Source organism: Hibiscus syriacus, unplaced genomic scaffold (assembly GCF_006381635.1).
Source record: "Hibiscus syriacus cultivar Baekdansim isolate YM2019G1 unplaced genomic scaffold, ASM638163v2 tig00111458_pilon, whole genome shotgun sequence".
In the NCBI taxonomy this organism is placed as follows: Eukaryota; Viridiplantae; Streptophyta; class Magnoliopsida; order Malvales; family Malvaceae; genus Hibiscus; species Hibiscus syriacus.
In genome coordinates, this window is record NW_024063097.1 from 1290577 (window position 1) to 1306649 (window position 16073).

Sequence of the window (16073 nt, forward strand, 5' to 3'; positions counted from 1 at the left end):
GAAAATTGAAATTTTGATGGAAAATATGATTTAGTTTTATATCAATTTTATTTATATGGAATTTTATATTTAAGCTTAGATTATATTAGTTCGATACTAACATATAGTTTGAATATTTTATGTTATTTTATGGCGTCGTCATACCACGATAAATCTAGTTATTCAAGTAATTTGAAAGGGAAGGAAATGTGCGGCATTGAGAAGATTATCGTAGAGAAGATTCAATAGCGAGACAAAGATGAGTGCATATTTAATTTATATATATGTTATCAAACGGACATTGACTTGCGATGAGCTAGTGATGGAGTTACTATGGTAAGAAGTGACTCCTAAATAATATGTTATTTGTGATTCATGCATATATGTCCATTTAGTATGCTAATAGAATTATGGAATAATCTAAGGATGCTAATTAAGGAAAAATGCCTAGAAATTATGATTCGAACAGTAAGTTTAGAAAATCACCATAAGTTATAAAGAAGTGACTAGAGGATGATCTATATACCATTGGATATATATATCATTATAGTTTCATTTAAAACAAACAGATACTGATTTCGAGGAGTATACAAAAAGTTATGAATTTTTAATTGAGGATAGGTCAAAAAATTGGGCGGCATATTATGCTCAAAACAGCCTATATAAGTCAGCTTCGAAAATTTATTATAAATTATACAAGTTGAACAAGAAGGGGTTCTTTATATGGTTAAATTTGTATCGGAGTATAGTTTCCATTGATACTAGGGGAATAATTTTAAGTATGTAGGTTAATACATAATAATATTTATCTGAAGGTAGTGCAAACTGCCAGAGTATGGAATAATTTCGATAAATTATGTAGTTAAAGCAATTGAAAGAAAAAAAATTAAATCTAAATGGTAGTGAGGCTTAAATTTTGACTTATAAATAAAGTGTCAAAGTGAGTGCAATTTATTTATTTAGTTATTCTAATTGAGGACGACTTGTGAAAAGTCAACCTCGTACTATTTAAAGTATGTTTCTATTTTAAATACATATTATTTCCATTATGTTTATATAAAGTTTTATGAATGATTTAGGGTATAAACTGCCCAAGTTAATGTTTTACGATGATGAATTAAAAATTATTTTGATTTTTAAATGTTGATTATTAAATGATTACAATATGATTTAAAAGCCCATTGTAAATTACATTGAGAGTCATAGGTACATTTGGCATGCCATTAAGATAAGTTCAGTCAAGTTAAGTTATGGTACATTTGTGTACATTATGATTCGCACCCTTGGTGCATATGTTATGATTTGCACCTGGAGTGTATCTTATGATAATTATTACGATTGGCACCGTGAAGTGCCTAGTGCGTACCTTATGTCCAACTCACGTACCTTGTATTCTCTTACATATACATTGAGCTATAAAAGTAAATATGAAAGTTATGAAAAGTATATGAAAGAGCATAATATGAAAATGAAATAAAAGTTTTGAAGAATGTTCGAATAAAAAAATATGAATTGTTTATGATATTTGATATTGATTTACATGATTTTTTTTATAAAATCATGAGGTGATGATTTTCAGGTTTTCAAGAAGAAAACGATTTGAAAGTTTTATTTAAATTGCAATTTTATGTTATAATGCTTTATGAAATTTATGTTTTATATCACTTTAGCTATATTACTGCCTCACTAAGTTTTTTTTAGCGCGTGATGATTTTCATGTGTAGGTACAGATAGAGAAAGGAATGTGAAGTGGGGAGCCTTTTGAGCTTCTTTTTAGAAAATCATTCCTAATATCAGTATAAGTAAAATATCTTATCTTTGACTTATTAGTGACATGTATATTATATATGTAGATTGCTTTATCGGATTTGTTTTTCAATGGTTTGTAATAATAAATTAGGGTCATTTTATTAGTTAATCTAGTTATGTCTGTATTTATGAATAAATAGTTTATATATAATTATGTGAGAATTGATTTTGCTAATTAAGCAAGTGTTTAGGAAATTTTATATAACTTATGAAATAGCGCTAAATTGCCTAATTGCTACTTAAAATTTTATTCGTTTTGAACATTCAAATATTGTTATTTTATGATTATACACAATTAATGAAATGATTTTAAAATTGATATCGAAATGTTTTAAAATGAAACAATTTTAAGCGTTTATGATAATTGAATGTCGATAATATTAATGTAACATCTTAACTCGTATTTCGAGATTATACAGTTTTGGGTGTTACAAATACATTAGCACTTGCAAATTAAAGTAAATTTATTAAACTAGAAGCTATGGTATCTCTCATTACTTTCATTTCCTAACGAGATTGATTGTTTAATTATTGTAATTCTACCACAATCACTCATTTAAAATTTAAAATAATATATTTTAAATGATATACTTATCCTTTTAATCATTCAAATATTAAAAATATATATTATAAATAAATTCAAAAGAAATTATTATTATATATGAAATATATCAACTTAAAATATAATAAAAATATAAAAATATATATAATTATAATAAAAATATATTTTATAATAACTCACTATTAATATTAATATATAAACCATGAATTTTATTTACTTTTAAGTAACTAAAATAATTTATTAAGTAATAAATTACTTTTTAAGGGTGTTAGTATTAAATTATTAAAATAAGATGTAAATACATAATTGAAATGAACTCATGCATTATTAGTAAGGGCAAAATTATAATTTGCTTCAAACCACTATTTCCACCGTATTTTTTTTATTTTTCACCCATTTAGTATTGATTTTGCAGCCAAAACGATTTTTTTTTTGTTGCTAAAAGTACTTTTAAAAATTCATACCAAATAGAGACCTTAACACGAATGATAACAGACAACTTAAAATAATCAATTAAAAAGCTAAGGCATATAGTAGATAAAATGCAATGAATCATTAGATTCATTATTACCACCTACCAAAGATAAAGGTAAGATTTAAACATGTATCAAAATCACTCCTACGCTAGTAAATATTACCATCTCAGTAATATCAGTTATAAAAGAGAACATTGTTTTTCAACATTCCTTAAAATATATGCACAAACTACCATTAAAGAAGAAAAAGATGGTGTTGACTTAAATAAACTAATTGATAAAGGTTATCTAACACAAGATGCATTGTACATTGGCAGTTCCATTGGAGCCCAAGGAAGTACACATTCATGCATACAAAGACATCAACTGATCTTTAAGAGCTTCTTAGGGCAGTAGTTTTAACATACAACTTGATGCCTTAAAGCATAATGACTAAATTCTGGTAAGTTGCATTTGAAATTTTAGCACTCAATTCTTTTGTCAAATATACACCAAATCATCACCATTCACCACCTTAACCAGAATAAAACACAGCTTCTCACCTCATAAACAAAACACACACAAAAAGACACCAAAATACCATAACAGCAATATCAATGTGTCCTTAACAGCAGAGGAGACTGACAAGCAATGCAGGTTACATGTGCAAAAGCACCATAGTTCAGTAAAATTATTCAGGTAATTCCATACTTCTGGATAGAGTTGTTATAGATTTGTGAGTTGCTAAAAACCAACCTCCTCTGCCAGTTCGGTTCGGCTCCTTAGCACCTCCATGCCAAAGCTGAGATAAGATCCCTTCGCTGCCAGCAAAGAGCAAGTGAAGTATGGCGTTTTTCTATATGAAAACCCCTTGCTTGAGCCCTTTTTACCACATATTCAGCTTGAGTTTCGGTGAAGCTGCTGAATGATATAGGGGTGAAACCAGCTGAGGAAAAGAGGGTCTTCCATGGTGGCATTTTCTCGAGTGAATGCATTCGTCCCAATATGGTGTTTTCGATTCTAGGCACAAGAAGGAACCTTTCAATCTTGTTCACAGCATCTGAAGATACACTAGCTTCATCAATGGATTCCAAAAGGCTTATATATGAATGAAATGCATTGATTATATGCTGTGGGAATGCCAAATCATATCTATCGCACCCTTGGTCTATGGACACCACGGTTTTCGGCCTAAGCTGCTTCACAAAGCGTAAAACATTTGGCAAAATAGAGGGTTGACTCGAAACAGACCAAACGGGGAAGTTCACAGCAAATGCCTCATTTTCATTAAATCCGAACATAGGCAAAGAATCGATATTCAGTACCTCGAGCTCAAAGCTTACACCGATTTCATTTGCAAATTGCATGAGATTTTCCCGCATAAGGCTGAGCTCCATAGGATGGTGTGTTAACGGGGAGGCAAAGGCTGTAATTCTCAATGAAGGAGGTCCTTTACTCCTCATAGGAAGCTCCTGCATGAAGGAAGCCCACTGAGCACCAAAGCCAATATCAAAGTCCACAATGTGAATCCTATCAGCATCATCAAGAGCTTCAAGGAGGGCCTGGTTGCACGTAAAGTTTATGAATTGGATAAGGGGGGAAACTTCAGATAAGACCTTGTATGCTCCCATTTTGAAGACAACATCAAAAGGGGTGGAGCCCCTAGGAAGCTGGGGTGAGACTGGGTTATTATTCATGAGAAGTAACTGCAATGCCTCCTTGAAGTAGAAAGCAGCCCTTTGAAATGGCTTGCCTATAGGAGACAGCTGGTGATTGAGCCGCGCCAATATCCCTTGCGCGTGTGAGAAATTCCCAGTCTCTACCAACTCAGCAACCTTGTAAAGCTGGTCTAACAATGTGGCTTCTTGTTGTTGTTGTTGAGCCATCATCAATGGCTTCTGCTGAGGAAACTCCATAAGATGCTGCTTTCTCATAAACTCACAATCAGAAAATGGCAACTTTGGGATCTGAGAACGAAGCTCCAGGTTACCATGGTTGAGCCGTTTTGTTAAAGGCTGAATGGTATGATTTTCCTGAGAAAATGGCAAGAAAATGTTAGGGTTTTGGGGATGTAAAATTTGGGGTTTCGCTTCTTGGGTTTCAAGGTATTGACTTTGCTGCTGCTGTTGATAAAGCGTAGGCAAAGAAACATTGAGACCAGTACTCTCAGCTGGTGAAGCAAACATTGAATTTTGAATACCATTCCCATTATTGTTGGCATTTGGCAGAATTCCAGAACCTGAAAAACAACCCAAATTACCAGGATCCGAGTTAACAAGGTTACCAACCGAGTCAAACCCGGGACCTTGATCAACAACCCCAAGCCCTGATTTGCATTCAAAGTCAAGACCCTGATTGGGAGAAGCACCCCCACTCTGGAGCAGCTGTTTGAGACCAAAACTATTATGGTCATCTACTTCACCAGTGATCCAATGCAGTAACGAGTTGTCCTGACTCGGCAACACGGCAGACTCAGGCAACATAGTCTCCCACTCTTCCAATCCATGATTGCATCTTGGAGCACCTCCAGGACCTGTAACAAGGTCAAGTTCACTCGAGATCGGTTGAAACTCCATGGTCGTAGTGGTGGTGGTCTCGGTGAGATTACAATCACCGCCGCCGCCAGGAGCGGTGTCTCCGCCGTTGAACGAAGAGGAGAGAGTAGATGCTGACGTGGGTGGGCTTTGGCTTCTTCTCATATGAAGAACAGATGTCGGTTCTTGTTGACAAATCGAAGCAAACCCCGTAAGTTCCACCGCCGCTTTAGCCTGGAACTGAAAGTGCATTTGTATTATCGTATACAAACGAAAAGACAAAAGAAAGCAAGTTTTTTTCTAGTAGTATCAGAGATTAAGACAACAACTTTTTTTCCTACAACGAAAAAGAGGACCTAAAGAAAAAAAAACTTTATATACTGTTCTTCAAGATTTTTGAAACCCACACTATCTTTGTTTGCCATGAAATCAATCTCCCAACTTCAATTGAAAAAGACCCATTTTAACAAAATAACTCCTTTTGTTGTTCTCTCTCTTTATCCTAATCTCCATCTTTCATTCCATCTCCTCAGCTCCACCTTTCAAAAACTCTATTTTTGCATTTCCATCTATCTAGCAAGCTCTGTTTTTCACAATTCTTTTATATCTCTATTTTTTTTTACTTTTATCTTTCTCTCCCTCCCTCCCCCTATTGGAATTTATGGTTTTATTGCCGATATTACTGTAATTTCTCGTTGTTATATCTCTCTAGAGTCTACATCCTATTTTTTCTCTCTTCTCTTTGAATATATTTTCAACTCTATTTTTTTTGGCCAAGTTTTTTTAAAGACCACCTCTCTCTCTCTCTCTCTCTCTCTCTCTCTCTCTCTCTCTCTCTCTCTCTCTCTCTCTCTCTCCCTCCCTCCCTCCCTCTCTCTCTGCCAAGGGTTATTATCATCCCCATAGAGGTATAATTGTTTTGTATTTCCCCTAGTTTTAGAATATAGGGTAAACTACATGTTTAGTACTCAATTATTATTTTTGTTCTATTTTAATCACAAAATATTTAACGTTATGTTTTGATTTCATTTTGATCATACATCATTAAAAAATAGCAATATAATTTATATGTCATAATAAAGTAATATTACATCATTATTAAAACTTAAAAAATAATATAACGTCAATAATTATTTAAATTTTAGAAATGAAATGAAGTACATAAAATTAAATTTAAAAGGAAATGAATGAAGTAGAGAAATGTTTGTCGGGGAAGAAACTGCATCTTTTATTGAATGATAATAAAAACCATTTATTCACCCTTACAAAATATCACCTATTACCCTGGGTATAGGCGAATAGGGAAAGTTTGAGTATTACTCTAAAAGACATTTAAAAACCACATGTAGTTCTTCAGCCGTCCAGTTGTTAAGCATAAACCAAGGTGGCAATGGGCAGATTCCAGATCTATTCACATCTTCAATATCCTCTGTGATTATGTCATTGATGCTCAAATCTTTCAAAGCAACTTCCCAATCTGGTAAGGTGGTCTCAAACACATAGCCACCAGATTTAAATGTGTCGTAAAGAGGTGGGAAAACCATGGGCTCCCATTGAAATTCATTCCCGTTCAGTCTGGACAACCTTTTTCTCGGCGCTTCTAAATTTCCTTCATCTTCTATTGTTGATTGGGCTGAAAACCAAGCCCAAACTGGTCTAACTTTGTTATAAGAAGAATGAGGTTGATCTTTTATTGCAAAAAACTCATAAACCCTCTTCTTACCTTGGCACCTCTTCCCAAAGTCAGCTTGATATCCATTTTAGTGCATTCAAAGAGCTTGGGTTTGGAAATCTTTCATCCTTCAGCCACAAATATGGCATTCACAAACTTTAGAGAGTGAAACGAACACTCTACCGCTTCATCATTCACTTCTATGTAAGGGGCATCAGTGGTCACATTCGCCACTATATCTTTTTTAGCATTAACAATTACAAGAGCCCCGTCAATGACAAACTTAACTTTCTAGTGCAGCGTAGATGGTACTACTCTAGCTTGATGGATCCAAGGCCTTTCTAGAACGTGCTTGTAGGAAGGTATAATGTCCATCACCAATAATTCGATGTTGTAAGTAACATGTCAAATGGTTAAAGATACCTCAATCTTGCCGATTACCTCCCTCTTGGTCCCGTCAAATGCTCGGACCACACTCTGGCATGCTCTCATGTGGGAAGTATCCATTGTCATCCTTTTCAAAGTAACCAAAGGAATCACATTAAGTGTAAAACCATTGTCAATTAACACACTAGGTAAGGCGTGCCTCTTGCAATGGTTGGTGATGTGTAATGCCTTAGCTCGACTTTTCCCCTCAGACGAAATCTCATCATCAGAAAATGAGATGATATTGTCAGCTTGGATGTTGTTCACCAGTTGATCTATCTTCATGACTGTCATGCCTTATGGCACAAATGCCTAATTTAAGACCCTTAGAAGTGCCTCCCTGTGTGCTTCTGAGCTTAGCAGCAGTAGCAACATTGAAATACGTGCTGACAGGCTATATAATTGTTCACGATACTGTACTCACTGTGTTTGAGAAATTTCAGGAACTCTATAGCTTCTTCTTCATTTATTTGCTCATTTATCACCAGCACGTCCTCTTTGAATGGTTCGAGTGGTCTCTAGAGTGACTTAGCCTTTTAGGAGTAGTATTTCCCCACGACATGCCCCACTATATTATAATTTTTTTAAAGTGCTTACTTAACATTCGTACTTCCAAGGCACTTGCTTGTTGTCCTTGTAGGGAAAAGGTCTGGGTGCAGTGATCACCACCTGTTCTGGTTCCATTTCTATTGGTTGCACCTCAGGGGTGATTAATAACAGACGACTCCTACCGTATCTCTATCAACTGACTCTTCAGTCATACAAACATCGGCTTCTGGAGTGTCTTGAACTTCTTCATAGAATTCTAGCTCATTTCTATCCATCATAAGTTGGATCATAACTTTAAACTCCGAGCAATCTTGCACATTCTTCATTGTGGTAACAACAATTGTTACCATCTTCATGTTTCGATGTATCGAAATATGGTATAAGAAACCTTTCTTTCACTATCTATCTCCATACCCAAGCTAAAGGAGACGTTATTTCAGCAACACTTATTTTAACTCTCTTGTTCCTTTCCTCAACAATTGCATTAACTCCGTCTTTTTGGTGGTTAGGCAAAGGTTCTGTGCAATATTTGGTGCCCCTAGGTTATAGAAGTGGATTCAATTCTTATTTCACATTCTCTGTATGATCCTCTTGAATACGAGGCAATTCTCGATAGTGTGTCCTAGAACACCACTATGATATTCACAATGAGCATTCTTATCATACTACCTGTGGTATGGGGGCTTCATAGGTTCCACCGGGTATGGTGACACTACATGAGTGTCGAAGAGTTGCTGATAAAGTTCTTTGTAAGTCATGGGAATATGATCAAAATGTTCTTTTTCTCATTTTTTTCCTAGGTTCCCTCGAATATGATTTAGAAGTACTTGACGGTATAACTACAATCGATTTTGGGTTGGAGATTCTAACACCTTTGTTGTTATAGGTGTTGATGTTGTTGACCTCTCTATCCCTCTTCTTCATAGGAGGTTTTTTACTCGACTATCCTCATTCGATCTTACCTTTCTTTACGACCATTTCTATCATCTCCCCAGCTATAACCAACTCAGAAAAAGTTTCAGATGTGATTGAAACCAGGTGCCTGAAGTAAGGAGCCTTCAGTGTTTGTACAAAGAGTTTCCTAGTTTCCTTCTCATTCAAAGGTGGATGAATTTTCACATCTAAATCCCTTAATTTATGTGCATATTGTCTGAAACTTTCGTTATGATTATTGCAGCATAACTCGATCTGGTCTCATACCGTTTACATATTTGTATTATTCCAAGAATGACTTGGCTAAATCTTTCCAAGTCTTGATATGAGACCTGTTCAACTGATTGTATTTCTGGATGGCTGAACCAGATAGACTCTCTTGGAAGAAGTGAATCAGGAGTTGGTCATTTCCTACGTATCCTGTCATCTTTCGACAGAATATGGTAATGTGGGCTGACGGGCAATTATTCCCATCGAACTTCTCAAACTCAGGGACCTTGAATTTCAAAGGAAGAACCAAATCTAGGCATAAATTTAGTTCCAAGGCATCAACTCCATAGTAATCATGGTCTTCTTTAACTATCTTCATTTGGTCCTCCAACTGCTTGATTTTATCTTTCATTTTCTTTGCCTTGTGCTCTTCATCAAAATTTGGTATATGATAATCATCCAGATTATTCTTAGGGTTGGACACAGAAGTCTGTACTTTTACAACAAATGAGGCCTTTGCTTTTGCAGCGGATGAGTCCCCTTGAAGTCCTGATAAGATTCCAGGTGAGATAACCACATGCGGGGTAGGTGGTATAGCTACCCCTTCAGATGACCCTGCCCCAGACGTACTTGATTGATTCAATCCAGATAACTTGGCAATAATTTGATCGACCAAAGACTCTTGGCTTTTAGTGATCGATTCCAGATTACTTTGATTATTTTGACTTATTTTCTCTTCCAACTCCCTTTGTAACCTCAGCATGTTCTCTTCGAGTTGAGCAATTTTAACTTCCATTTTCCTTTTCTTTGTACGGGTGTTGTGAGGATGATACGTGCCAAATGCTTGTGGAGGTATACCCGGTGTTTGTTCTCCCTTCTGATGAGACATTTTCTGTTAGTTAATGTAAATGTAAAGAAATGGAAAATAAAAATAAAATGCAAAGTATGAAAAAAATGCATGATGCATGAGAATTAGAGGCATTGATCCAAAAATATGTGTGCTATTATAAATAATCTTTATTGATACAAAAGTGTTATTTTTTAAGAGACAAAAACATCTTAAAGGTACATTTTGACTAAGTCCTCTAAACCTCGAACGCCTTCTAACAGGTTGACAAATCTTCTTTCTTCATCTGTCACTGGTTGAATACCTTGCCGGACAACTCCAGCTTCTCTCGCTAAACCATGCAAGTGACGAGCTTCTTTTTGTACTTGTTCCAAGAAATCTCGAATGACTGCATCTCTGGATTTCACCCTTTGCTGAACCTGCTCCCAACAAAAATGCCATTGAAGTCCTCCATCAAAGGGAGCTATATGAAGCTCACTTGCTTGTTTCTTGAACTCGTCCATAATGACTTCTAACTCAGCTATGGTTTTGCCATCATGTTCTTGTTGTTTCTGAAGAGACTTCTCTAAATCAGTTACCTTGATCCTCAAACGTTTGTTCTAGTGTTGGCTTTCTAACAAGCGTTTTTGAGAAGTCTTTAACTACTCTTTCAGTGTCTCTCTTTCATCTTGTCTTTTGAATTTTCTTTTTAGGCTTCAACTTTCCAGTATTCAGAAGATCTTTTCAGATTGGAATTGCTCTAGACTTGCTCTTGATATCATTTTCTCAAATCTTTGAGCTCAAAGCAGATTTTCTTATGTTCACTTGCTAACTTGTCTACCTGATTCTTTTGAGTATCGACATCTAATTTCCACTGGAATATTTCAGCCTAAAGTTCCCTTAGCCTTTGTTTCAGTTCTTTCTTTTCAGCTTCAAATTCTTTTTTGCTATTTCTAGTTTGGAGGGAACGAGTTTAAGATGTTTTTCCATGGCCCGAGTGTCTCATGCTCTGGCACGGGAATGGTGACATTCTTCCTTAACTTCCACCATTCCAAATAATTTGGAGTAAGCATGTCTTTAGTGGCCACGACATCCATACGAAATATCTTTTTCCATGAATCAACTACTTCTTTGACCTTTTTCTTATAGTTGTCCTCATGGTATGGAAATTCTGATCCAAATATTCCGTGTGTAGCTAGGATAAACTGGTGTGCCCCATACTATCGAAGTGCCAAAAGTGGAGAATATTCGACTCCTCTCTATAATCCAAGTAACTTTATGGTTTCTAAGTCTCACATCGAAAAAGAATGTCACTATGGGTTAACCAAGGGGCTCTCCAAACAATGTCCCTATCTTGAAGGTGTGTGAATAATTTTATCCATTTTTCTTTTGGGATACATTCCTGCCATTTTAGTGTAAGGAATTCCCCCAAAGGAGAGTAAGTGGTGCTGAATCGACTGTAAGAGATCCCGTTAGTCTTCTAGAAATGACTATGGATCCAGACCTGAAGAAGCTGTGTGCACCATATAAATCTTTCTCCACCAGTCTTTATGTAGTGGTTGAGTAAGCAAAAAATTTCAGCTAATATTTCCGATACCGAGTTTACTCGCTTTATGAGTTGTTCGAACAGTTCCACCACAGCCGCCTCAATGTATCCCAAAGTCTTGGGGAAGATAACCAAACCATAAAGGCCTAGCGCGAAAGTTCTATCGCCTTCCATTCATCATGATGATTCTTCATTAGTTGCTTAATATGGGTCCAAGCAATTCTTCTCCATTATTTGTGCTAAATCCAATCAGTTGCCCACTTCTCATCTATCCCCACAACTTTCGCCAACCCATTCTTGAAAGGTTGACTTTTGATGTACTTGGTGTAAACCCGGTCTATTCTAATTCCTTCACAATGTAGCAAAGTGGTATATTCTTCGATTATGGGTACCATGTCTTCTTGGTTAAATGTGAAACAACTGTACCCCGGATTCCAGAATAGTACTAAGGCTCGAATTAGGGGCTCATCTATCTTAACATAAAGTAGAAGTGCGATATCACTATACTGCTGGCAAAATCTCCATTTTTGGTCTCTTTTCCAGATGTCCCAAATACTCTGCATTTCTTGAACATCATTCTACTTAAGGCTGACGGAAGCATAACCAACCAGATCTGACATATAGTTTCCTTGCAGACTGTCTCCCTTTTCTGTCTGAGTCTTTTCTGACCATAGTCGAACCTATTCATTTCTCACCTCTTGCATTACAACCCCTTTGTCCATTAATGCAAATTATTTGTGTGTAACGAACACTTTTTGTGGATCAATCACCTCTTTTAATGAAGCAAATGATTAAAAAAAAGAGAACAAAAATGAAAGAGAAACCATTTAGTAAGATAGAAATAATAATCAAAATAAAAGTAAAAAATGATCCTACCCCAAATGATATATACCCTACATGCTTATTATTCCTACCCGGACATGATCTCTATCCTGCATGTTAATTTTTATTAAGTCTTAACCACATATACTGAATGCTTTGAATAATAAATAAAGTAGTGAATAACTCAATCATCCTAAGTTTTAAAATGAAGTTTTGGGGTGGGCTGTAATTCCTTGTAATCTCTCGGTTTAGGTTCTAAAACAAAGGTATCCGAGTTCTCCTTGCTGGCGCCCCCTTGGGCTTACCAGACCCTCAGTCCTAAGCTTATTACAAGCTTATGTGGACCAAGTTAAACTCGGGAGGACACATTACCTTATGGAGAATAAATTCAGACGAAGACATAAGGTATATGAATCCCGAAGGTTACTTGCTAGGCCTATACGGAGAATAAATTCCCACAAAGGCGTCACTTTCACCTCCACTTATACAAAAGGTTTGAAGTTCGGGTATAGAGCTTGAGATGACTTTTTTTAAAAAAAGTTGAAATCATTGAAAAACGTCAGAACAACTATTTACTTTAAAAATAATCAAAGATAAATAATAAGGATCAAATAAATAAATTAAAATTTAACTTTATAAGTTTCACTTAAGAAGACAACCGAAAATTAAGTTTAGCCTAACACACTTATTTGTCCCCAGCAGAGTTGCCAAGCTGTCGTAACCGTCCTTCGGGTGGGCTCAGAATCAGGCTTCAACTTAAATAAATGGGTTAGAGTCGCCACTAATCATTTATTTTTAAAAATAAAAATTAGGTTGATTGAAAACCTAAGTTTATTCTCTTACTTGATCTGCATCTTACCAAAAATATGTCGGGTTCGAGAGTCGGTTACAGTCAATGAAGGGTTAGCACCCTTGTATTACCCTTTCGATACTAATTTAATTTCCCAGTTGTTTTAATTTTGAAAATTAAAAGTTAAATTAAAAATAAAAATTTGATCCAAATTACTTACCTCCGATCGATAAAAAGTACCCCTAACAGGTCAAAAAGATGTTAGATTATAAAATAAAATATTGAATAGATCAAAAGGGAAAAAGTTAACAAAAGTTAAATTTTATAATTTAAACGAAACGAAGAAAAAAGAAATACATATATACATGCCTAAAAATAAATAGAAATAAAGTTAATAGAGGGGAATATAAAAAATAAATAAAACAAATTCATGCCACGTAATGGAACAAACCACGCAGATTAGGAAAATATTAAGTAATAAAGAAAAAGATGTAAAGAAGAGTTCAATTAAAATAAAAGAAAAAAAATGAAAATTGCAAGATCTCGTAAAAACAAAGACAATTTAAGAATTAATTAAAATAAAAAAAAAATAAAGAATAAAAAAAATAAGAAAAAGAATAAAAATGAGTATTTTCGGATCAAAATCTCATTAAGCATAGTAGTCTTTTAAATATAATTAAATGAAAATGTGGAATATAAAAACAAGGACCAAATTAAAAATAAAATAAAGAGTAAGGTAAATTTAAAAGGAAAACCATTGTTAAAAATTAAATACAAACATAAAATGGATTTGCAATAAAACCTTGAGGACTAGCCATGTAATTTGACCCTACCTGTGAGAAAACACGCGGATCCTAAGTGATCCGTATGGGTCCTCGGGTCGACTATAAAGCCCAACATCTCTTAAACAACTTTCATTTTTTCCTCTCTCCAAAAAACGAATCAAAACATTTTCAATTTTTTTCTCTAAAACCTTCTTCATGTTCTTCATTCTTTGAAGAACATTCAAACGAGATTCATATGAAACCCAATTTCCGGCCAAGCTCCGCCTAGCCGGCCACCGTGGACTGGCACCGACCTCTGTTAATCGGTTGTGAAACCCAACTTTCTTTACATCATTCGAAAGCCCTTCTCTCCCTCTTTCCAAATCCCATCAACATTCCTATGAAAAAACCTCGAGGAGGGATAGATCTAAGGAAGATCTTTTGCATACCCCTCCTCCTGATCATCAGTTTTCTTTTTTTTATAGGGTTTTTCAAACCAAAAAAAACAACAACAAAAAAAGAAAGCCGAAGCCAACAAATGCATCGAGAATCAAACCGAGAAAGGTAAAAATATTACCTTTTATAAACGTTTTATTTTCGTGATCACAAGTGTTTTGTTTCTTCCAATCTAACCTATTTTTTTTCATTTTGCAGGGATTTATAGCCTTAAGGATCCCATTTTTTCGTTTGGTTTAGTGTTTTATTGAGATTAAAATACTACATGCTTTCTTTTTCGCTTGGTTTGATTATCACGAAACCCATGTTGTGACGAGAAATCTGGGAATGGGTTGTTGCGGCTGGGATGAGGACTCTCGAGGAGCCCTAGGATGTTGAACGTCGGATGGTAAGTTGATCCAATAGACGAAAAATATGCAACGCCAAATGGAAAGAAATGAAACCCTAATTCTTAAAACGTGGACCTAGCAGGGTTGGCCTTCGGGTTGGGCCTAACACAAAACAAAAGAATTGGTTTAAATTAATAATAATACTAATATATTATAATATAATAATATATGTATTATATAATATAATATATATGTACGTTACACCATATAATAAAAGTAGTCAAAATAATACTATACAATAGAACTATAAATATATAAACATATAATACGTTTATACTATATAATATAAATAATATATTATACAAACAAGGTCGGACGAAAATGTGTCTGCAAAGTTAAAATATTATACCTAACAATATGAAATTGAGTGTTTTTTCTGTTCGGTCTAAAAATATGGAATTTTGCGTATATGTATAACCAAAATTTTAAGGAAAAACATTCATATATTGAGTTATCTTATTATATAACTTAGTAAACTTCTTTACTGTGATTGTACCAAAAAAAGAACTTCATTACATTGCTAAATATAGCACAAACATTAGTAAATTTACGAAATAAAATTTGTTTTAAAATTAATTATATTATTAGCTATTAGAAATTATTTAAAGAAAATATTTTTTTTTATTTATGTGGAAAAATAGTTTTAATTGGTTGAAGAGCAAAATCACAAATTGTAATCCACACCTCCCACCAAAAGATTTTGGTGTGGTTTTCTAGCCGTATTTTTAATTAAAAAAAATAATTTTTTAAAGAATGTGTATTTTGTTGAACACGCATTTTCCTATTTAAAGTCCCCAGCCTCTATTTTTCTTCACGTCGAAGGCGAGAGAGAAGAAAAGCTTAAAAGCTCATTTTCCTTTTAAAATAGGATAAACAACACAAATAGTTACTAATGTTTGAGTAATTTTTCATTTTCAATATTGATGTTTCAAAAGTCACAAATCAGTCACTAATATTATCATTTTGCTATAAATTGGTCATTCATAAACGTTAACATCAGTTTATTGGAATAACAGAATGCTGACATGGAATATTAATATGATTTTTAACATCATTTGACCAAATTAGACCATTTTAACCAACCCTTCTTCTTCTTCTTCTTCTTCTTCTTCAATCCAACCCCTCAGAATAGTCAAGAACCTGAATTAATAATCAATGTCCATCTGAATGGCTAAAGCATCTAAACCAATGTAAATTCTGAAGTTCTTTGGTACCACTCTGTCGTTACACATTGGGTTTTGAACAAGAACCATGGGATACACATCGACAGATCGTTCGACATCGTGGGATTCAAATCGATCCCCCTCTATTCAGGGTTTAATCTTCTTGTATTTGATCCAAAAGTAGCCTA

The 16073-nt window shown here is 34.6% G+C and overlaps 1 protein-coding gene across 2 annotated transcripts; it reads right to left on the reverse strand.

The window, feature by feature from the left end:
• Positions 1–3257: 3257 nt before the first annotated feature.
• On the reverse strand, positions 3258–12701 carry LOC120163529 (scarecrow-like protein 6). Of its 2 annotated transcripts, none has more exons than XM_039173445.1 (2): positions 12696–12701; positions 3258–5639 (listed from the first exon to the last, which is right to left on the reverse strand). In XM_039173445.1, the coding sequence occupies exon 2, from the start codon at positions 5589–5591 to the stop codon at positions 3588–3590; it is 2004 nt and encodes a 667-aa protein (XP_039029376.1). In that variant the 5' UTR covers positions 5592–5639; positions 12696–12701; the 3' UTR covers positions 3258–3587. The 2 variants fall into 2 exon arrangements, with proteins under 2 accessions (XP_039029376.1, XP_039029377.1); XM_039173446.1 differs by lacking the exon at positions 12696–12701 and adding an exon at positions 9856–9862.
• Between the last annotated feature and the right edge of the window lie 3372 nt (positions 12702–16073).

Coding starts and splice junctions, on each gene's coding strand:
- LOC120163529 (XM_039173445.1), bottom strand. CDS start 5,591: ATGCACTTTCAGTTCCAGGCTAAAGCGGCGGTGGAACTTACGGGGTTT.